At 43.3% G+C, this 24,237-nt stretch overlaps 1 protein-coding gene across 5 annotated transcripts in view; it reads right to left on the minus strand.

Annotated features, from left to right (window-relative positions):
* LOC110502357 (tight junction-associated protein 1-like) overlaps positions 1–24,237 on the minus strand; it is a 136,229-nt gene that overhangs the window by 41,793 nt on the left and 70,199 nt on the right. For 2 of the 5 annotated variants that reach the window (XM_021580316.2, XM_036959650.1), the window contains 4 exons: positions 22,579–22,689; positions 17,481–17,532; positions 8,445–8,639; positions 4,589–4,617 (listed from right to left, as the gene is read on the minus strand). In XM_021580316.2, coding sequence (XP_021435991.2) covers positions 4,589–4,617; positions 8,445–8,597 — 182 coding nt within the window. In that variant the 5' untranslated portion in view covers positions 8,598–8,639; positions 17,481–17,532; positions 22,579–22,689. Of the gene's footprint in view, positions 1–4,588; positions 4,618–8,444; positions 8,640–17,480; positions 17,533–20,580; positions 20,703–22,578; positions 22,690–24,237 lie in introns of those variants that run through there. The other 3 variants (XM_036959651.1, XM_036959653.1, XM_036959652.1) reach the window with 3 other exon arrangements.

The raw sequence follows: 24,237 nt of genomic DNA on the forward strand, positions 1-24,237 counted from the left end.
AGAGGTAAACAAAAAGCCTCTAATTAAAATAAGCATGGTTGAGCAGTCGTGGTTGAGATGGTTGAGCATGGCTGGTTGAGAGGCAGAGGAAGTGTAAAACTCTTGATGCACAGCGAGGTTCCAGCGGAGAATGGGAAACTATTCCTGGCCGAGCTGGACTTTTTCCTGACATGTTCCCCATTCGGAGGGGTGTGGTGGAAGGAGGGAGAGAGAGGAGGAAGATCTGCCCGTCAATCGACGTGTCGGTAATCCCATTCATCTGAGAAACACATGTTGGGAGATTTGCTCCTCACAGTCCTCTGCAGCATATGCAGTAGACCAACAGCCAAGATTCAGCCATGACAAAACCACTCTACTACTGGGGAGACAGAACAAGCTCTAGCCTCTGTAGAGGCTTGGTGCCTTGAGGAATTCCAGGGCAAGAGTGGGCAACTGGGCGGTACTCATTAACAGCAGCACTCAGGTCAGGTCCGGTTGTATTCAGTCAGACACAGGTCATCTCCCACAGAATTATTCAACATCCCACACGAGCACAGGGGCATCTAGGCCAATCGATTATGTTGCCTGTGTGCCACAAAGCAGCTTACCAGCATTTCCCACCACAGGGAAGAGAGGGGGAGGGAGGATCCAACAGCCGCTACGTCAGCGGAAATTCATTATGCATTGCAGTCTGATGCCCATACATGTGGATAGTGGCCTGACAACATTTACCCTAGCGCGCACGTCACAGCTTGTTCACTGACACCAAAGGGCACTTCACTTGTAGCGTACCACAGAGATAGAGACTGCGCTAGACTTCACTGTGAGAGGATAAGATGAAACTTCAAAAACACAGGCACTGTGACACACACACACTTGATAGATTTAGTAGTAATTAGCTGAGTATAGGGATTCCTGTGGGAGAGGAAGTGGAGAGGAGGAGGACAGGAGGACTGATGGAGGTGAGAGTGCCATCTGTAACTAGAACTAGTGGTCGGTCTCAGCTTTGACTCATCATTAGCTGTGGCAGCAGCAGGTGTGTGCTTTCACAGCCAGGACTGCCGAGGCTCTCAGGGAGGTCCGGCAGGGACATGGCACTGATCACACAGATTCACTCTGAGCCCAGTCTGGGGTGGGAGGAGGGCGGTGTGGTTGACAGATGTTGGTGCTAACAGCAACCTGCTCCTCTTCCATTCGCCCACCTGTGCAGTGCCCATTCGAACACACCGCAGGGCCTAGTCATCATCGCACCAGATGGGATCTCCCACATCTCTATGAACCCTCCTTCCCCTCCGTCTCAGTACTACTGACGCAGAGGCTGGGTGTCTGAGGGTGTATTCACACTTGGTCACTTTCAGCCAATTTTTGTGAACTAAGTGCGATTCGCTTATTTTTTGGTGCAGCAAAAAAGGAACTCCAAAGAGAGTTCAAAAGAGCCCACGAAGCAAACCGAACTGAGACCATCTCGAGAGTTCGTTTCACTTGAATTCCATGGTCCGGTTCCCTATTTTTTAGGCAATGTGAACACAAAGCTCTGCAGGTTCCCTTGTCATTATTCCCGCATACACACTAGATTACTGCAACACCATTTCCCCTGCCATAACCCTTCACATTGGTGCCACAAAAGAGAGAAGATGATATGTAGGGTCGTATTCATTATGCAAATTCTGTTGCGAAGCATTTCTTAAACGGAAGCAGACAGAACGGGGAGAAACCTACCTAAATTTGTCCAATAGAAACTCTTGTTTTAGTTCACTGTTTGGCCAATGATTACACGCCGAAAAAAAACTTGCTGTTTTTGGATATTGATTAGCGATCGTCAAGGATGCACAGACAGTAAAAATGTTTGAGTTTTTAGTTCAGATTATTTGTTTGGTATATGTGATCTATAGGCTAAGAGCTTCATAAACTGTTTATTCGATTGTGGGGTTTAAATAGTGTGAGAAGAAACCAACATATTTGGTGAGAATCACAACATTGGGTACAAAATCATTTCTAGCTCTTAAAAGGGGCCTTACAATGGGTGTACAATTTTCAATTACAGCATTATTTAATCAGTGGTTATTCTTATGCTATTTATTCTGTTACCAATAATACTTACTATTTTAATAGTATTTTCTGATTACAAATGTTATGTCTCACCTTTTAACTAAATGCAATATTTGCTATTAAAATGTACAGTGCATTTGGAAAGTATTCAGACCCCTGGACTTTTTCCGTATTTTGTTGCGTTACAGCCTTATTCTAAAATGGATTACATTTTTATTTCATCAATCTAGACAATGCCCCATAATGACAAAGGAAAAACAGGTTCATAGAATCATTAAAGTTTAGACACACCTACCTATGGGTTTTTCTTTATTTTCACTATTTTCTACATTGTAGAATAATAGTGAAGACATCAAAACTATGAAATAACACATATGGAATCATGTAGTACCCAAAAAAGTGTTAAATCAAAATATATGTTCTATTTGAGATGCTTCAAAGTTGCCACCCATTGCCTTGATGACAGCTTTGCACACTCTTGGCATTCTCTCAACCAGCTTAACCTGGAATGCTTTTCCAACAGCCTTGAAGGAGTTCCCACGTATGTTGAGCACTTGTTGGCTGCTTTTCCTTCACTCTGCGGTCCAACTAATTCCAACCATCTCAACTGGGTTTAGGTCGGGTGATTGTGGAGGCCAGGTCATCTGACGCAGCACCACATCACTCTCATTCTTGGTCAAATAGCCCTTACACAGCCTGGATGTGTGTTTTGGGTCATTGTCCTGTTGAAAAACAAATTAAATCCCATCTGGTTTGCGTTTAGTGGGACTATCGCTGCAGAAAGCTGTGGTAGCCATGTTGGTTAAGTTTGTCTTGAATTCTAAATAAATCAGTGTCACCAGCAAAGCACTCCCAAACCACCTGCTCCATGCTTCACGGTGGGAACCACACATGCAGAGACCATCCATTCACCTACTCTGCGTCTCACAAAGACAGCGGTTGGAACTAAAAACTTCAAATTTGGACTCACCAGACCAAAGGACAGATTTCCACCTGTCTAATGTCCGTTGCTCGTGTTTCTTGGCCCATGCAAGTCTCTTATTATTGGTGTCCTTTAGTAGTGGTTTCTTTTCAGAAATTCAACCATGAAGGCCTGATTCACGCAGTCTCCTCTGAACAGTTGATGTTGAGATGCGTCTGTTACTTGAAATCTGTGAAGCATTTATTTGGGCTGCAATTTCTGAGGCTGGTAACTCTAGATAGCGTATCCTCTGTAGCAGAGTTAACTGTGGGTCGGTTTTTATTTTTAATACATTTGCAAACATTTCTAAAGACCTGTTTTTTTGCTTTGTCATTATGGGGTATTGTGTTTAGATTGATGAGGAAAACAACATTTAATCCATTTTAGAATAAGGCTGTAACATAAAATAAAAAGTCAAGGGGTCTGAACACTTTCCGAATGCACTTGAAGTAGGTATATTTAACGGTTCCATAACACATTCTGATGGAATTGCTTGTCCTGCACTTCGTAAAAACCCACAGTACATTGAGTGAATGTTGGAAAAATATCTTGGTTCCTCTCTAAACATAGCAATGTAAATGCAAAGAGGACTCGGACCACAAAATAGATAAAGTGAACTGGCAAAAGAGTTGAGTCCTCTTATAAAGGCAAGGGCAGTGTGAATACAAAGAATAGTTATTTAGCTTATTTTTACCACCTTTTTCATCGCCTGTCTCATCGCTGGGAACTCCCCAACGGGCTCAGGAGAGGCGAAGGGGGGAGTCATGCGTCCTCCAAAAAAAATTACCCTTAACACCCGCCAGCTTAACCCGGCAGCCAGTCCGCACCAATGTGTCAGAAGAAACACCATTCAACTGGCAACCAGGGTCAGCCTATAGGCGCCTGGCCTGCCACAAGGAGTCGCTAGGGCACAATGAGCCAAGTATAGCACCCCCCGGCCAAACCCTCCCTTAACCTGGTCAAAGATGGGCCAATTGTGCGGCGTCCTATGGGACTCCCGGCCACGGCCAGTTGTGACACAGCCCGGGAATGAACCTGGGTCTGTAGTAACGCCTCTAGCCCTGCGGCATTACTACAGTGCCTTACATCCCCTGCGTCACTGGAGAGGCCCAACCCAGCGTTCACTTTAAAGAGGACTGGGACCAGTTGTTTTAAAGAGGACTACATGTAAAAACACAGAGTGTGGCCTGCCCGGCTCCCTCTCCCCAGGAAGCGTCTAGACCGGAGCAGCTGGGGGGGTTCCAGTGAAAGGCTGGCTGTGGCCATGGCTCGGTGCCAACCTGGCTGTCCACTATAAGCAGCCTGTCTACCCACTGCCAATCAGGTCTTGCCACCCAGGGCTACAGCTTCACACACAGTAAAGACAGAGTTATACAGTACACTGTAAAGGTGTCAACACTGGGCCCAAAGTGAGGCAGGCAAATAGACACAGAAACCCATCGCCAAAGAACCATGCCAAGACATGCATAAGTTGACTTTTTTCTGTTTGTTTAAACTAAGTCAAATTTGGGTATTTTCAATCCTGTGGCTGAAGCATTTCACAGAAAACACAACATATATTTATCAAAGTAAGCATGAGGAGATAAAATAACCACTTACTTGATCCTGTCTGCATCTGATAAGGAGTCCTGCAACAACAGAAACATCCCATTACATTTGGCCATTGTGGATATGTTTGCAACAAAACAGAGATTTTGCTGGACTGGCTGTAATTTCCTGAGAATAAAGCATTGTCATGAAAAAAAACCAACATAAAATCTCAGCTGCCCTGGCAAACTCTGCCATATGGGGGAAAACATTGGTAATTACTTTTAAAAAGGCTATCTACAACCTTGAGGCATTGAGCGAGACGGGCAGTGAGCAGACCTTGGAAAAAGCTGAGACGCACTCTGACAACAATCCACAATGTCAACAATCACTGGCTTTCAAGGTAGAAGTTGAAACATAAATTGTACACAGGTTCTATGTTTATAATAAAGAATTTTGCACTGCACAGATTCCTTGGTAGTTTTCAGTGTTAGCCACATTTCTGTTGAAGCCAAAGGTTTACAGAGATGAGCAGCCAGGGCATAATTTTAAATTGTGTCTCTCTTAGCTGCATAGGTCAATAAGTACACGCCTCATGGAGCTATGAAATCAATTTGACAGCCCCTGTCATTCTGCCAACTAAAAAAGCCATCCGTTTACACAGAGGGGCCATCTGCACATCTACAGCACTTAAGAGGCTAGTTATCAGCATTAGATTTAAGAATATGGTAGTCTCATCTCTGTAGGATAATTGCACTTAATTAATAATTAAGAATAATCGTTAGAGGCATAATTTAAAAAAAACATTTGGTCCCCACACCTTGTTTGTTCGATTTCCGTCATTGCAGAACCAATTATATTTTTGTAAACTTAAGTTTACTATTTTAATTTAGAAAATAAAGACAAACTGCATAGACAAAATGTTGGCACCCCGGAGCTAGTACTTGGTTGCACAGCCTTTGGCCAAGATAACAGCAGACCAACTCTTATTTTAGCCATCTTTGAGCTTGCTGAACCTTTCTACTGGCAATTTTGCAGATTTTCAGCAGCAAATTGCTCTAATTCTTCAATGTTGGAGGGGTAACCTCCACCAACTGCTGTTTTCAGCTCTTGCCATAGGTTATGGCCTCTCCAATCCAGAACAGTCCACTGTTTTTTATTGAACTATTCCAGTGTGCTTTTGATGTTTCTTTGGAGTTGTCCTGCTGGACCCACAACCTTCAACAGAGACAGCTTTTGGACACAAGGTTGAACATTAGACTCAAACACCTTCATAATTGACTGATTTCATGATGTCACACATTCAAGGCTCACAGTACCAGAGGCAGCAAAGCAACCCACAGCATTGTCGAACATCCCTCATGTTTGATTATAGGGAGGGTGTACATTTCTTTGAATGCTTAATTTGGTTGTTGGTTAACATAGGAAGACCCCACTGTGGAAGGAGACACAAGAAAGCCTGATTGATGCATGAAACCCACCTAAACCAGCCTAAATCCTGGGGGAAATGATCTACGGACCAATTCAACTAAATTGAAGTTCTTTGGCTATAGAGATCAGGGCTGTATTTACTGGCGACTAAATTAAGCTTTCAATTTAAGAAAAACACCCTCCCTACAATCAAACATGGGGAAGGTTCGACAATGCTGTAGCGTTGCTTTGCTGCCTCTGGTACTGGGTGCCTTTAACGTGTGCAAGACATGAAATCAGCAAATCATGTGTTTTGGGGTCCTGTGTTCAACCTAGTGTCCAGAAACTGGGTCTCCATTGATGGTTTTGGGTCTTGCACCAAGCCAACGACCCCAAACACACATCAAAAAGCACCCAGGAATGGTTCAAAAAGAGATGCTGGACTGTTGGAGTGGCCAGCAAAGAGTCCAGATCCTAATCACATCCATAACCAATGGCAAGAGCTGAAAACAGCAGTTGGTGGAGGGTACCCCTCAAACATTGAAGAATTAGTAGAAATTATCAGTAGAAATGTCCAGCAAGCTCATTGGTGACTCCAAGAAGCATTTACTGGCAGTTATCTTGGCCAAAAGCTGTGCAACCGAGTACTAGCTCCAGGTTGCCAAAAATGTGTCCCTTTGTCTTAAGTTAACAAAAATAAAATTGGTTCTGCAATGTTGACAATCGAATAACAAGATGAGAACAGACACTTTTCAATTTCAAATTATTTTAGAATTTTTGGGGGATTTTTCCCCAAGTGAAAGTGTGCCAATATATTTGGCTGCAACTGTAGCTACAGCAGAATACCGTGCAATAAAATAAAGATATCTAAAAGTAAAATGATAGACTCACATGACACAGCTGCACAAGACTGAACTTTTCAGTTTGGCTTGAACTAGAATGCTGGCTAGTGAATGCCACTTGAACACTCTTTCAAGCCATCTAGGGAGATGACTTACCTTCAGTTAATGGCGAATGTAATTTCTATTTATAATATAACGAGAGTTGTAGCTAAGCAACTCGCAGGTTGAATCATCTCTCGACACAATACACAGAAATTGGTTGAGAAGGCTTCCAATTATTTTTCTGGAAGGCGTACAACAATGAACGGGGGAAAGAAGGAGAAATTCTCCTCACATACCTTGATCTGTGATAAAATTGAAAAAGAGCTGTGTTGTGATACAGTTGTCACTTGTTCCCTCTCAGATTGAGGAGGCTGGGGCACGTATTTAGCTGTGGGTCTACTCATAGAGTCTTTGTGCTGTGTCCTGGTCTCCAGCTGAGAGGGCTGTTGCTGGTGATGCTCCCCTTGCCGACTCTTGTCCTCCCAATCAGTCTCACTGCTGCGTCGGGAGCTGGAGTCCCCTCCACCCCCCACATGACTGTAGATGGGCCCCTCCGATTTTGGCCTTGCTCCCTCTCGATGGGGGTCTGCCCTGAGAGGGTCTGCCCTACGCTTCTTTGCATCATGGTCGGGGCTGTCCTTCCTAAGGGGGATGCGCCAGGTCTTGGGCCGGCCCTCTTTGTCCTTCCTGGAAGGCCTGTCCCTGTTCAGCGCCGAGGACCACTCGTCCCACGGCCGGCTCTTCTCAGATTTCCTCTCGGCTCCTCGCTTCTTCACTTCAGGAGTCTGGGGGGCATTCTGTGCCTGGTGCTGGTTACCCTTAGCTGGTCTTGGGGCCTCTTGCTTTTTTCCACCCAGCATCTGCATTCTGGCAGGGCAGATGACCCTAGTGGTGACATCATTCAGGAAGTTGGAGAATTTCAACTTATTTTCCAGAAACTGTATCTTTCTCTCTGAGGGTGCTGAGCTGGATGAGGTAGAAGATGGGGAAACCTGTCTGATAGAAGAGGTCTTGCCCAGATCCTTCCTCTCAGTCTCCCTGTCCAGAGACTTGCTCTCAGGTTTCCGGCCACGGCTCTGGCCCAGCAATTCAACAGACTTGGACTTCCTGAGGTCTGAGAAGTGGGCGCCCAGCTGGTTGGGCTGCTTTAGGATCCCCTTAGGAGGGAGGGCCGGTCTCTGGAAGGATGTCTGCTGGTGGTGCTGACCACCTCTGGGCACCAGGATCTCTGCATTGTCCTTGAAGGCCAGCGAGCGCTCCATGCTACGACTGGACTGGGCTATGGAGGCGGAGTGGCCACCTCGCTGGGAGTCCTCTGAGCTGAGGTCCTCGTCTCCAGATAGAGCGAGTAAGCCCTCACTGCGGCTCAAGAAGTGGCTCGTCCCCTGTAGATCCCTGGCTGTCTGGTTGGCAGTGACGCCCACGGTGATGCCTCCATGGCTGAAGATGCGGGGTGGGGGCAGGACGGTAAGCTCCAGGCTAGACAGGCTGGAGACGTCCAGTTCGCTGTCTGAGAGCAGAGACCAGGAGGGGGAGAATATATTGCGGCCCTCAGGACTAACTGGGCATTTCGGGTAGGGGTCTGTGAACCTTGATCGCTGAAAACCTGGGGTATGGTTTGGAATGCGAATTACCTGGCAGGGGTCAGGCAGGTTGGGGCCAGCGGTGTGGGCAGGCAGCGTGCTCCCACTAAGGTCCTCTCGAAACAAGGGCAGGCTGTTTCGTGTCTCACGGTGCTGAGGCGGAGCCTTGCGGTACGGCTTCCTGGCCGGGGCAGCGCTCGTCATCCTTGGCGTTCAGCGTCCGTCTGTCTGTCCGTTCTGTTATTCCTGCCAAGAGACAAGCATTAGATGCGGTGGAAGTAGCAGCAGCCCTGAGTCCTGCTCTGTGCAAAAAGCCAGCTGTAAAGGTCTGTGTCCAGTTCCCCAGTCTTTCTCTCCCTCTCTCACACAACCATTCTCTCTCTCCCTGGCTCTCTACTCTGCCGCTCTCGCTCTCTCCTAAAGTGGCTGCAACGAAAAAGTGGTTTGAATCAATAGGGCTTTGAGAGCAGCAGCATTGGACAGTAAAGAAAGTGGCTGCCTGGTGCAGACTGTTAGTGGTGGAGAGTGGAGGGAGGGGTTTGGGATGCCACTTCAAATGAACATCATACACATGTCAATTTATGTGTTGTGATGTGGAGGGCTTTTAAAATATCTGCTCTCAGAATTCTGCCTGCAGAGTATGTGTATATGTGCAATAGAAAGAGAGGAAAATCTGAGCATGCCCTCAAGCCTACGATTGATTACAAGCAGAAGTGTGTTTCCAATAGAGGAACTCTTAAACTCCAGTCCACGGGCTGGCAGAATTGATTATAGTGGGCTAAGTATAGAACGGGAAAACAAGCCACATTCGTTAGGGGAGGGGGGGGGGTGTGGATTCATTTCCTACCAAAATCTAAACCATGGACCACAAACACACACTGATGCACCGGAAGGCACTTTTAGGAACACAGGCACACCGACACCCACACTAGTGGTCATAAATGACTAAAAAGCTTAAAGCTGAACAAGAGAAGGACGCGTCACTATATCCATTCTGATTGATAACTTGGCTTCCGCTGAGTCACTCTATAGCCCTGTGGATCCAATTGCCAGTGAGTGGAGAAATACCATAGAGCTGCCTATGCTTCCTGCCAGCACAGACTAGGATACTGTAGTCCTCTCTATATCCATTATACAATGTTGCTTATGCCAGTCTGATGCACTCATTGCAGTGTAAGCCATAGAAATAATTTCAGGAGGTTCAGATAGAAAAAAAGGTAGATTGAAGGACAACCATTTGTATCCCTAATGAAAGCATTCTGAAATAAATAATGATTCGGAAAACGTTATTGTGGAATATAGTAAGGTCTCAACCCCCTCTTCAGTCTAACAGCGTGTTTTTACCAGATACGGCGTCAGCAAGAGAAGTACTGCCCCCATTCATTTTCAGCGAGGGCACGCTGAGAAATGTGCAGGGGATTGTGGGAAGGTGAGAGGTGAGAACCCTGCTAGCAGAGCAGTAGAAAAAGTTGAGCTCTACTTTATGCAAATTTCACACAACCACCATTGCCAACTGAGGAGCAGATGTTTGCTTGATTATCTTCCGTTCATGAAACATAGTTCTGCATGTAATTTTATCCGGGCAAGCAAAAACAAAAAAAGATGGAGGAAAGCCAATCACCGCTATGTCTTGTTTTCCAATTCTATATAAAGTTGCGATGCTAGAATACAGACAAAATCAGAAAGGTCAATGACATGGAGTAAGATTGCAGAGAGATAAAACATTATGGAGTCTTAAAGGAGGCCTGGGTAAGGCCAAAATGTCATATGCCAACATCGATTAATTATTTCTCAATTATGCTTTTAGATACAAAATGTCAAACGTCAACAATCCATCCTCCAAATGACCATTCAATTCATTACATTTTGTGAAAATCCCCCAAATCAGTATTTTTTTTCCTGATGGGTCTTCTAAGTTAAAGCGCTGCCTGAAAAACACCATTATTATAACTGACCAAGTTTAGGATATCTTAGAAAAGGAAGTCAAACTTCAGCTTATCAGAGATGAAATCACTTACAGTGAATCTGAAGTGACAGCCCTCAATTGGAACATGAACATTTTGGAATGCCATTTCCCTAAAGACAGTACTTGAATGAGACACAGGGGGTCTGAGTAAATGAGTGCATGAGTTAAATCAGCCTTGGAATGAATGATCAGACACAATTACAGCACAGAGCCAGTCAGGTAAAGGAACCGTGAGTGTATGTCTGAAATTACAGCACATCAAATGAAAGGATTCTGATTAAAGGAGGATGACATCTCAATACTAGTTGCTAGCAGGTACAGCGGTATTTAGAACAAAGTCAAATTGACTATAGCACACTATAGCAAAGCCTAGTCACTGACATACTTGTGTACGTGACATGAAATCTAATAAACTATTCTGAGCTGATGCATGATGATACTGACATGCTGCAAGAGATTAAATAGATGCCACAAGCCAACATCATTGAAAAGGAAAAGGCGCAACACTCGCACACCATAAAACATTCATTGTTTTATTTATGGTAATATAAGCAATGTAAAATATGTTTTTAAAAAAAAAAATATATATATATATATATATATATATATATAGGCCGTTTAGTTTTTTTCAAGTCGTTTTAGAAAATGGGATCTTGTGGTGTGAAAATATATATCAATGTAAAATATATATATATATATATATATATATATATATATATATATATATATATATATATATATATATATATATATATATATATATATTTTTTTTTATTATTTTTTTTTTACATTTTACATTGATATACATTGATATATATTTTCACACCACAAGATCCCATTTTCTAAAACGACTTGAAAAAAACTAAACGGCATCATCATTATGGGAAAACGCAGCTCTTCCACCTTAAAATAATGACACACAGGAGCAGATACATAATAGGGATGTGACAAATGGAAAATATCTTCACGTTTAAACCGCCTTTTTTTGTAATCATCAGTTTTTCATCAAAACCATACGAAAAGGTCAGAAAATTCCACGTCTCAATTCACAATCCTGCTGCCAGCAACGGTTTGGGTCTCACACTGCGTCCCTTTCAAAAAGTTTAAGCTTTGCACCTGTACTACCATTCCTGCAAAGTAGTGTGCACAATATATCGGTGAACATATTGGAGTCGGCCAAAATTAGTTAAAAATGCCAACATCGGAACGATGTCTAGTTTAACGAAGATGTGCAAAACCGATGTCAAAGCTGACGTGGATACCTATATTACATGATGTAATGATGCCACGTAAAATGTTGCGCTACACATGCAACACAGCATTCCTAACCTAGCCCACAATGTCTGCTGTGTGGAGTGAGCAGTCAACAAGTCCAGCAGTCATTTGAAAGAATAAGAACATTTCAGCGAGACAACTCAAAGGTGAAATCCATTGCCAAGATAATGGAATTCATTGCCCTTGACAATCAACCGTTCTCTGTCGTGGGTGATGTTGGCTTTCACCGACTGGTCGAGCACCAGTACACACTACCAAGTGCGCTATTTTTCAGACGTTGCCCTACTGGAGTTACACAGTAAGAGAGTCACTGCTATTAGCTTGTCAACATACATACTATGGAACGTCGTTTGGGTCATTGTGTGTCAAATAATATACAGTAGCACTGTCAAAGCTGTAAAAAAAAAAGAAGTCTGCAAACACCGGCCACAAACAAATGTGTTTACAATACCGCGTTGGTAATAAAGCATAATTTGTTCGACCGCAACTTCTGGGGTAGCTAGCTTTAGCTTGGTACCTAGCTAGCACCAATACAACCAGCCTGAAAACAATGACCAGCAGAAACTGCAGTCATTTTCATTATTCTTACCAATGATTTAGGAATCCTTGTGAGTAAGTATTAGCTAGGTTGCCACTTGTTCGCCTATTGAAAATTAACTTCAGTTCATGAAAATAAATAGCTAGCCAGCTACTTAACCCTTTTGCCCAAAGCTAACGTTATAAGCAGCCAGCTAGCTTCATCTGGCAAGTGAGGCTCGACCGGACCGGGTTATGTGATGTGAAGCTAGCCACAATACGTATTAGGCACAATAGTGGAATTTGCAGTTTGTCTTCAAAATAAAAGTATTTAATTGACAGTGATGCAAATGAATACAAATAGTAGAATTATGCCATACTTTGATTTAAGGCTAACTGCAAAGTTCACTATTGTGGCTAATCCTCATTGTTGCTAGCTTCACATAGATGGGTAAAACCACCATTAATCAAATAACTGTCTTATAAATTAGGGTTATTTTAGATGACACCTAGCTATGCTACTATATCAAATTGTGTAATTTTGCTATGTTTATGGGGAAGAACATTGTTTGCATCCATGAGCTAGCTAGCTTTTTTATGACCAGCACTGTAGGTGTGTGAGGTAACTTTACCAGCATCCTAGCATACTTATCGATTAACTGTTGTGACAGCGTAAATCAATGTGCATTAACTACGTAGAAAATTAATGAACGCGTTAAATTATGTGATGTGCTGTCATATTCAGGTCCTGATTGGTCAAATAGTGTTATTTGACACGTCAAATAGTGTATCTTTTTTGACACGCAAAGACCCAAACGGCGTTCCATAGAAATCCTGGTTCAGACTGAAATGACTAAACAAATTAACAATGAAACAGCACAGCAAGTAAATTGAAAGAAATAGGTTTTGATTGTTTTACTGGTAACAGGGACATGCGTAAATGCCAACAAAATAACTTTTTGGTCAGTGTGGTGTGCGTGTAACCTTTATTTAACTGGTCAAGTCAGTTAAGAACAAATTCTTATTAACAATGACGGCCTACCCCGGCCAAACCCGGAGGACGTTGAGCCAATTGTGCGCTGCCCTATGGGACTCCCAATCACGGCCGGATGTGATACAGCCTGGATTCGAACCAGGGACTGTAGTGACGCCTCTTGCACTGAGATGCAGTGCTTTAGACCTCTGCATCCATGTGTGTTTTAACTATTCAACTGTACTACAATGCTTAAAAGGCCGCTAAAATTTTTAATATCGGTTATAGGTATCGTTTTTGTTTTGGCAAGGAAAATATTGGATATTGGTATCGGCCAAAAATGTCATCGGTGCATCACTACTGCCTCATTTAACTTCTCAAAGAATTGCCATACAAGACTTCACTGCTGTCGCTTGCCTTTCTCTGCCATTTTTCCAACTGTTAACAACGATGGAGAGTCGACTCCAAAATAATTGACTCCAACTTCTTGCACGTCGACTCCCATTTCTGAGTGTCAAGATTCGAGTCCACAAGGAATTGACTCCTAAGATTCAGTATTTTGGGTACGGAGGAGACTGATTAGTTGCCGTACTTCCAAGAACAAACACCTGCATCATTCATAGCAAGCTAGCTAGGGATGGAGAGAGAGGGGAGGGGCACAGTATAGGCAGCTCGGCCACCAGACAGACTGCGTCAGAACCATGTACTAGGCCTATCTATCGGCAAACAAACGCTGTATCTCACAATTTCTTGGCTTGCAATGTTTTGCAACTTCAGTACAGCAGGGCCTTTCATCAATGAATAGGATATTCTACAAGCACAGAATGAAAACTTAACACACACTCGCATCATAAGCAAAGAGAAAGAGCTGGCGAGCCATCGCAAGGGAGAGAGGGGAGGGTTGCAGGCAGAAAGAACCGTGCACATGCAGTGCCTTTGTAAAGTATTCAGACCCCTTGACTTTTTCCACATTTTGTTACTTCACAGCCTTATTCCAAAATGTATTAAATAAATAACAATTCCTCAGCAATCTACACACAATACCCCAAAATGACAAAGTGAAAACAGGTTTATAGAAATGTTTGCACATTAGGAGGGGTGCGTCACTTGAGTGGGCTGAGTCACTGACATGATCTTGCTGTCCGTGTTGGCGCCCCCATTGGGTTCATGCCGTGGGGGAGATCTTCGTGGGATATAGCCTTGTCTTAGGGTAGTAAGTTGGTGGTTTGAATATATCCCTCTAGTGGTGTGGGGGATGTGTTTTGGCAAAGTGGGTGGGTTTGTATCCTGCCTGGTTGGCCCTGTCAGGGGGTATCATCGGATGGGGCCAGTGTCTCCCGACCCCTCCGGTCTCAGCTTCCAGTATTTATGCTGCAATAGTTTGTGTATCGGGGGGTTAGGGTCAGTCTTATATTTTGAGTATTTCTCCTGTCTTCAAATCACATTTTATTAGTCACATGTGATGAATACAACAGTGAAATGCTTACTTACGAGCCCCTAAACATCAATGAAGTTTTAAATAAATAAAAATAACAAGTAATTAAAGAGCTGCAATGAAATAACAATAGCGAGACTATATACAGGGGGGTACCGGTACAGAGTCAATGTGTAGACGGTTAGTTAAGGTAATATGTACATGTAGGTAGAGTTATTAAAGTGACTATGCATAGATAATAACAGAGAGTAGCAGCGGTGTAAAAGAGGGGGGGGGGGGGGGGGGCAATGCAAATAGTCTGGGTAGCCATTTGATTAGATGTTCAGGAGTCTTATGGCTTGGGGGTAGAAGCTGTTTAGAAGCCTCTTGGACCGAGACTTGTCGCTCCAGTACCGCTTGCCGTGCTTGGCAGAGAGAACAGTCTATGACTAGGGTGGCTGGAGTCTTTGACAATATTTTGGGCCTTCCTCTGACGCCGCCTGGTATAGAGGTCCTGGATGGCAGGAAGCTTGGTCCCAGTGATGTACTGGGCCATTCGCACTACCCTCTGTAGTGCCTTGCAGTTGGATGCCTTGCAGTTGCCATACCAGCAGTGAACAAACCAGTCAGGATGCTGATGGTGCAGCTGTAGAACTATGACCTGTTCACTGGACGTGCTACCTTGTCCCGGACCTACTGTTTTCGACTCGCTTACTCCACCGCACCTGCTGTCTCTAACTCTGAATGCTCGGCTATGAAAAGCATTACATTTACTCCTGAGGTGCTGATCTGTTGCACCCGCTACAACCACTGTGATTATTATTATCTGACCCTGCTGGTCATCTATGAACGTTTGAACATCTTGGCCATGTACTGTTATAATTTCCACCCGGCACAGCCAGAAAAGGACTGGCCGTCCCTCAGAGCCTGGTTCCTCTCTAGGTTTAGCCTTTCTAGGGAGATTTTCCTAGCCACTGTGCTTCTACATCTGCATTGCTTGCTGTTTGGGGTTTTAGGCTGGGTTTCTGTACAGCACTTTGTGACATCGGCTGATGTAAAAAGGGCTTCATAAATATATGATTGATATTAAAAATAAAAAACAGAAATACCTTATTTATATAAGTATTCAGACCCTTTGCTATGAGACTTTAAATTGAGCTCAGGTGCATCCTGTTTCCATTGATCATCCTTGAGATGTTAAAAAAAAACGATTGAAGTCCAGCTCTGGTAAATTCAATTGATTGGGCATGATTGAAAAAGCACACACACCTGTCTATATAATGTCCCACAGCTCCGAAACAGGATTGTGCCAAGGCACAGATCTGGGGAAGGGTACCAAAACATTTCTGCAGCATTGAAGGTCCCCAAGAACACAGTGGCCTCCATCATTCATAAATGGAAGAAGTTTGGAACAACCAAGATTCTTCCTAGAGCTGGCCACCCGGCCAAACTGAGCAATCGGGGGAGGAGGGCCTTGGTCAGGGAGGTGACCAAGACCCCGATGGTCACTGACAGAGCTCCAGAGTTCCTCTGTGGAGATGGGAAAACCTTCCAGAAGGACAACCATCTCCGTAGCACTTCACCAATCAGGCCTTTATGGTGGAGAGGCCATACGGAAGCCACACCTCAGTAAAAAGGCACATGACATCTCGCTTGGAGTTTCTCAAAAGGCACCTAAAGACTCTCAGACCATGAGAAACAAGACTCTCTGGTCTGATGAAACCAAGATGGAACTCTTTGGCCTGAATGCCAAGCGTCACGTCTGGAGGAAACCTGGCACCATCCCTATGGTGAAACATGGTGGTGGTAGCATCATGCTGTGGGGATGTTTTTCTGCAGCAGCGACTGGGAGACTAGCCAGAATGATGAATGAAGCAAAGTACAGAGATATTATTGATGAAAACCTGCTTCAGAGGGCTCAGGACCTGAGACTGGAGCAAAGGTTCACCTTCATACAGGACAACGATCCTAAGCACACAGCCAAGACAATGCAGAAGTGGCTTCGGGACAAGTCTCTGAATGTTCTTGAGTGGCCCAGCCAGAGCCCGGACTTGAACCCAATCGAACATCTCTGGAGAGACCTGAAAATAGCTGTGCAGCAACACTCCTCATCCAACCTGACAGAGCTTGAGAAGATCTTCAGAGAGGAATGGGAGAAACTCCCTAAATACAGGTGTGCCAAGCTTGTAGCGTCGTACCCAAGAAGACTCAAGGCTGTAATCACTGCCAAAGGTGCTTCAACAAAGTACTGAGTAAAGGGTCTGAATACTTATGTAAATGCGATTTTAAAAAATTATACATTTGCAAAAAAATCTATAAACCTGTTTTGGCTTTGTCATTATGGGTGTAGATTGTAGATTGACGAGGGAAAAAAAGCTTTAAATACATTTTAGAGTAACAAAAAATGTGGAAAAAGTCAAGGGGTTTGAATGCACTGTGCACTTTTCTAATGCACTATTCTAATGCACTGTATATTTCGGGGCGGCAGGTAGCCTAGTGGTTAGAGCATTGGGCCAGTAAGGTTGCTAGATCCCTGAGCTGACAAGGTAGAAATCTGTCGTTCTGCCCCTGAACAAGGCAGTTAACCCACTGTTCCCCGGTAGGCCATCATTGTAAATATGAATTTGTTCTTAACTGACATGCTTAGTTAAATAAAAGGTTTTTAAAAATTCTTGGTAATCTCCCTCTCGCAATATCTTGACTTGCATTCCTCGCAAATTTACCAAAGTAACCTAAAGTTCGCCTCTTACGCTCTGATTTTATTTAAAATTACACAACTTTCCCCAGGCCTTTATAGCCTATCGTCTAGTTAGGCTATAACAAGGTACATAATATGGTTGTGATAACTGCACTGTGATTTTATTTTGTTAAACCCACACAGCTAAACATACTGTACTGAAATCAATCTAGATATAATGATTCTACGAAAAATAAGCGCCATACCCAAGTTATTCCAGCGATGTCCTCATCCACAGGTTCCTAAGTCACAGGCATTCTGAAACACACAAAGGAGCAGGCTGAATTTAGATCAAAGTGTTAGAGAAAAGTAGCCAATAGTTAGCGATTTCATTTCACACGTGATAGGATTCCGTGCATGTGCTGCTATGCTGGGTTCCCTCCTCTAGAATCGTGAAGCACCAGGGGACTCACTCACCTGAGACAACCCTACAAACATTCTGTAATGACGTCCACTGGGATTTGAGTGACATTGTTCACAATGATAACAGGTTTCAAAAATGGGTCACTGAAAATCCAAGAACTTTTCACACACTCAAAACTGTTCTGAGGCCCCCTCATGAAAATGTTCAATCAAATATTGAGCAGTGTGACATAAGTGGAAATTCACACATGGTTGACAGCAGGACTCTTCCCACAACATTCAGTGCTCCACTTTTCTGATCTTCAATTACCGTTGATTTGGTGGCAGTTATATACTGAACAAATATATAAAACGCAACATGCAAAAAATGTCTACGATTTTACTGAGTTACAGGTCATGTAAGGAAATCGGATTTCACATGACTGGGCAGGGGCGCAGCCATGGGTTCGCCTGGGAAGGCATAGGCCCACCCACTTAGGAGCCAGGTCCACCCACTTGGGAGAAAGGCTCAGCCAATCACTATTCGTTTTTCCAAACAAAGGGGCTTTAAAATAAGACAGAAATACTCCTCAGTTTCATCAGGTGTCCGGGTGGCTGGTATCAGACTATCCCGCAGGTAAAGAAGTTGGAGGTGGAAGTCCTTTTCTGGCGTGGTTATACGTGGTCTGTGTTTGTGAGGCTGGTTGGACGTACTGCCAAATTCTCTAAAACGACATTGGAGGCAGAGCAATGAACATTCAATTCTCGGCAACAGTGTCTTTACTGTGTCGCCACCATCCTCAATGCTAGGTACCTGGACCGCTACTTCGATGCAGACTAGAAACAGAGTTCAGGTGAAATGTTAAACTCAGCTCGATGGAAGATGGAAATGGACAGTGACAGTGCGCACCGAGTTAGAGGACCCATGACAGCTAATCAAATGGCTACCCAAACTATGCATTGTTTCCTGCCACCCACCCAACAACCATTCTTTTAAGCCGTTGCTACTTTGTTTATCCTCTATGCATAGTCACTTTAACTTATCCTACATGTACATATTTCCTCAAATAGCCCAACTAACCGGTGCACCCGCACATTGACTCTGTACCAGTACCACCTGTATATAGCCTCGCTACTGTTATTTTTTATGTTTTTTTTATTTACTTATTTACTTATCTATTGTTTACTTCATACCTTTTTTTAACTTAAAAACTGCACTGTTGGTTAAGAGCTTGTATGTAAGCATTTCGCTCTAAGGTCTACACCGGTTGTATTCGGCGCACGTGAAAAACAGAGATGACACTTCACTGCTTGACATGTATGAGGAAATCCGGGTTGAGAATGAAACGACTGAACAAATGAACAATGAAACAGCACAGCAAGTAAGTGAAAGAAATACGCATTGATGATGTTTTACTGGTAATGGGGACATACGTAAATGCCAACAAAAATAACTTTTTGCTCAAGGTGTGCGTTTCAACTATTCACCTATAATAGAATGCATGCTCAAAAGGCCGCACAAAATGTAAATACCGGTGTCCGGTAGCGTGTTTAAATGGAGAATGGAGAATACTCTAGTTAAATGGAGAATACTCTAGTTTAACACAGCGAGTGTTTCATATTGCTGTAAGATCTCTTGAAGGCTATATATATATTTATTTATTTTTCTAAATAAATCCAGCTTAAAACAACATTTTAAATGGTTTACTGGCAACTACAGCTTTCCAGTTAAATATTTTCCACTGCCTCTTCTGTTCTCTCAGAGTCTATCTGCCTTGACCTGATCCAATACAATATTTATTCAGTGTAAAAGTGCTCTTTCTTTTGTGCCGTTCAGGGCCTTTTGCTGTGGATAAGCAAGCCCTGCAGGGGGAATAACACATGAAGGCCTGTGCGATGGCCGCCAGCCATGAGTGACAATCAGCCGGTGGTGCTGTTGAATACAGCCTCATGCGCATACAGACACACACAAGTCTGCAAAGTGCAAACACGTATGCGCACAAACACACACAAACTTCAGTTCCAACACAGTCTCACACTCTCCAATGGCACTACCTCAGACCACCATCATCGTATCTACCCCACAGGCTGAGACACAGCAAGGCCATTACTCATCATAAAGTATTCCATGTTTTAATAAAATCTTCACAGTGCCATGGCTAACCGGCAGGGGTTCATATTTATCTGAGGACCAGAGACAGTAAAGAGGGCTGCTTCTAAAAAGTGGCACACAGCAGTGTGTGATATTTTACTTTATTGAAAATCATGATGATTACAAACTAGGAGAAAATGGAACACAGGCTGCTTTTACACAAGCAGCCCAATTCTGATCTTGATCTTGATTTCACTAATTGGTCTTTTGACCAATCAGATCAGCTCTGGAAAAGAGCTAATGTGAAAAGATTGATGCGATTGACCAATTAGTGACAAAAATAAGAATTGTGTTGACTGTCTAAACACAGCCATAGTGTCGTCCTCTCCAAGGTCACCCACAGTGTTTTAGAAAGGGCTCATTTACTATTGAACAAGCCAGTCAACATTAGGGAATCAGATTCCATTTTTAAAAGTCTAAATTAGGCTTACAGCCTTAGGGCACAGCTATGGGAAGAGCACTACCACAGAGCTTTATGATGTTATGAGCCATAGAAATAGAATTATTATTTTAAGAGCCATCTTTACGGCCACCCTGAACAGCGGGGTTGGTTTAGGAGAACCCTAACGGTGATGTGTTTCCTTTGCCTCTGCCCTGGCAGCACTCTGTTTATAACTGATGGGATGTTGCTCCTCCTTATCGGTGCAACCCCTGCTGTCATTTTGTGCGAATGTGTCTCGTTAGATGGCTCTTAACTCCATGTCTAGCATCCAGTTACCAGTGGTCACCCTGCTCTGTCCAACATCCTTCTATTTTCAGCCTTCTATTGACTGCTTTTAAGAGGACAATTGACTGACCTTAACTGACATTACCTGAACAGCTGAATCGAGGAAGATGGACTCGCCCCTATATCTGGTTCCTTGCCAGGTTTCTTCCTTTCTTCTGGGAGAGTTTTTCTAAGGCTTGCTCTTGGGAGTTTAAGGCCTTGGCTTTGTTGAACTTTCTGTAACAAATTACTTTGTGAAAATTGTGCTCGACTAACAAAGTTTAATTAATTGATTGTACCGCCATTTTGCCTCAACCCAATATAGCGACCAATTAGAGCAGCTGTTGGTGCCGAGGCAATAATTGGGTAGTTTTAGGGGCGAGATGAAGGCACACACCTTGTGTACTCAGTAGTGCTAAGCGATTAACCGACATTTCAGCAATCTTTCGGTTTTTAAACAGCTAATTGACCAACATCGGTTTAATTATTTGAATTCCATTTTGTTCAGTTTTTTTCTCGTCAGCTCAATGCGCAGTTTCTCTAAAGATGAATTGGATCAAGCTCAAACTGTGCGATGTAGTAGGGAGTTGTAGTTTCCAACAGGCCAATATGCTACATAGTATAGCGCAGAAAATGTGGTAATTAACTATAATCACCATAAACCATTGCGCGCCTACTTGTCTGGTCTGTGTGGGGCAAACACGGAGAGGGAGAGAAGAGAGCACGTGTTCGAGGGAGAGCAGATGCATCTCCACCTGAAAATACGTGATCTAAGTGATTAATAGTTGGTATTCAGCAGTCATAACAGTATGCCTTATTTACTTTGAAGAACAACTAAAATAGTGATTTGTCAGACAGTCAAGGCAGCAGCCATATAGAGATGAGATGACTTGGAATGAAACAAAACAATATACACAACTGAAATATCTTATTAAAGTAATGTTAATAAATTAGGGCTAAGTGATAAAGCAGTAATGGGCAGTCAACTACATTAATGGGACTTTTCATTTTTTATTCTGTTTTACAACATTCAACCCACTTAATGCATAGTGCATTTAACGTAAAAAAAAAAATATATATACATTTTTTAAAAATCAACATCGAAAACCATATTTAAAAAAAAAAAAAAAAAAAAAGATATATATATATATATATATATATCAAACAGACCTCAAAAAGCACTAATTGCTCAGCACTAGTCACCTGAATTGGTCTAATGAAAAAGCAGCTACATATAAATCGAGCCTAGTGAGGGTCGTTTGCAAAAACCCAAATTAACAAATGTTTCCACTGAGGTGAGGGTAGTGCTCTATTATTAACAAGCACCTGGACTGGGCGATGGCGTGCTCTACATGGCCGTGTTCAGTGTTGTTTGGGCGAAGCTTGAATAATTTAACGGAGGAAGAGATGGCTACGGTTCATATAACTGAGCCCATGGAAAAAGAAAAAAAAAGAATACTTTTTTTTTTTCTTCCTAGGACGTCACGTATGGGAAAGAGAATAATAACCCAAGTCATTACGTGCCACTGAGGGCTCTTGACTTGGTCTAACCTGGGCGGCTGACTTTCATTCTCCACCATTATAATGAGGCTGGAGCTACTGTACTAACGCAACAACGAAAGACCAAACATTTACAAAAGAAGTGGCTCTTCGGTCTCATTTACATTAAGTAAACAGAAAACCATTACATAATCCTCTTGTATGAATATATAAACCTGTTTAAACCGGTTCTATTTCAAACCTATGAGTGAAAAGCATTCTTCCCTGTGGAAACCATAGGAGAACATCCAAACAGCAGGAGGTTCACAGTGTGCCACGCTAAACTTAACTTAAAAGCAATTCACAAAACAGTAACACCACAATGTGCAGAAGGGAAATGAATGTGTATTTTAGCAGTATAATTGGAGTGATTTTGTGCATATTTCATACAGAAAGAGAGAAAAACCAAGGACAGAGTAATGAATGGAAAGCATACTTTGTGTGTGTGTGTGTGGTGTGTCTGTGAGGAGGTAGAGAGAGCAAGCAAGAGGGGGAGAGAGAGTGAGAAACGGAGAGAGAACGAAAGCAGGATTATAGAGAGAATCGCATATGAATAGTCCCTCACCTTTAAGAGTATATGCTGCGTGCTCCAGACTCATCGCCCTGAGTGTGTCCCCTCTTCGTTTCCTCTTCGTCCTCTCTCTCTTGGCATGTGAACCTCTGGGCTACTGATAACCTGAAACAAAAGAAGGTGGATGGAAAAACACAGCGGTGTTAGTACCTCTGGGCTGTCAATCTCCCGACTCTTCGGATACGGTAACAAGCCAGACGAAGCTGGGGCTCAAGGGACAGTGTGTGCGAAGCAAGCCTCATAAGGGAGTCTGTTTCATTCTCTGTCCTTTACATTCACTCCTACACAGTCTGACTGACTGACTGCTGCCACACACTAGCTAGCTTCCTCTTCTACTCTAGAATGATCATGCGGATTCTATTGAGAAAAATATATAACTTTAGACAGCCACTGTGCCTTCTCAAAGTGACTCACTGTGCTCTATTTGTCAGAATCCGACACGAAAGGAGAAGGCCTTGATAATACATTTAGCCTTGATAACACATTTTTTGCTTGGATGGAACTTTGTCTGGAAGTGTTGGATTCTGGGTTAAACTTGGTATATTGCTTTACTAGAGACTGGTTTTTACGTCAGAAGTGAATGGTTATCTGTAGGAGCCAGATGGCTTTGGAATGTGCTGGGTGGACGGGAGGAAGTCACAGGATTGCTGTAGGGATATGGGTGGACATCTTTGGATTAGGCAAATGAGAGGGTTGAGGTCAGGTCAGATCCCCTTAAGGGAGAAATGATGGTTTATTACCCTATTTCTTTGTCTTCCTGTCAAACCATAATAGATGTAAGGATTGGAGAGAAGGAGGAGTACCTAATAAGAGTATTATATATACTTGTCGTGGTGGAAACATGTTTTGTCTGATGCAGCTGTATTGATCCTCTTGGAAGAATAAAATTGTTTAAGCTTTCATAACGGCCGTCAACTTTTTTTACTCAGAGAATTAGAACCAAAACACTTGGTGCTGCAAGCAGGGTTCACCACGATTTGTAGTCAAACCAGAGAGTCCAGATCAGTGGAGCTGGCAACAAACAAGGAAGGCACAGTTCCTACACCTGTTTCAACTGATTTTGACATCTTGGGGAGATGAAGTCTGAACAATTATAGGATACGGACCTAGAGAACCTGAGTTTATTCGCTAGGCCCATTGTGTAATGACTTGTCATAAATATCTGGTGCAGGGTAGGTTCTATAAGGATAGGTCCCGAGTGGAGGTTTTCCTCTGCGAGATCCAGGTAAAAATCGGGAGTAGCGTAGGTTTCATAAGGACAGGTCCCGAGTGGAGGTTTTCCACTGCGAGATCCAGGTAAAAATCAGGAGTAGCGTAGGTTTCATAAGGATAGGTCCCGAGTGGAGGTTTTCCTCTGCGAGATCCAGGTAAAAATCAGGAGTAGCGTAGGTTTCATAAGGACAGGTCCCGAGTGGAGGTTTTCCACTGCGAGATCCAGGTAAAAATCAGGAGTAGCGTAGGTTTCATAAGGACAGGTCCCGAGTGGAGGTTTTCCTCTGCGAGATCCAGGTAAAAATCAGGAGTAGCGTAGGTTTCATAAGGACAGGTCCCGAGTGGAGGTTTTCCACTGCGAGATCCAGGTAAAAATCAGGAGTAGCGTAGGTTTCATAAGGACAGGTCCCGAGTGGAGGTTTTCCACTGCGAGATCCAGGT

Source organism: Oncorhynchus mykiss, chromosome 23 (assembly GCF_013265735.2).
Source record: "Oncorhynchus mykiss isolate Arlee chromosome 23, USDA_OmykA_1.1, whole genome shotgun sequence".
NCBI classification, from domain to species: domain Eukaryota; kingdom Metazoa; phylum Chordata; class Actinopteri; order Salmoniformes; family Salmonidae; genus Oncorhynchus; species Oncorhynchus mykiss.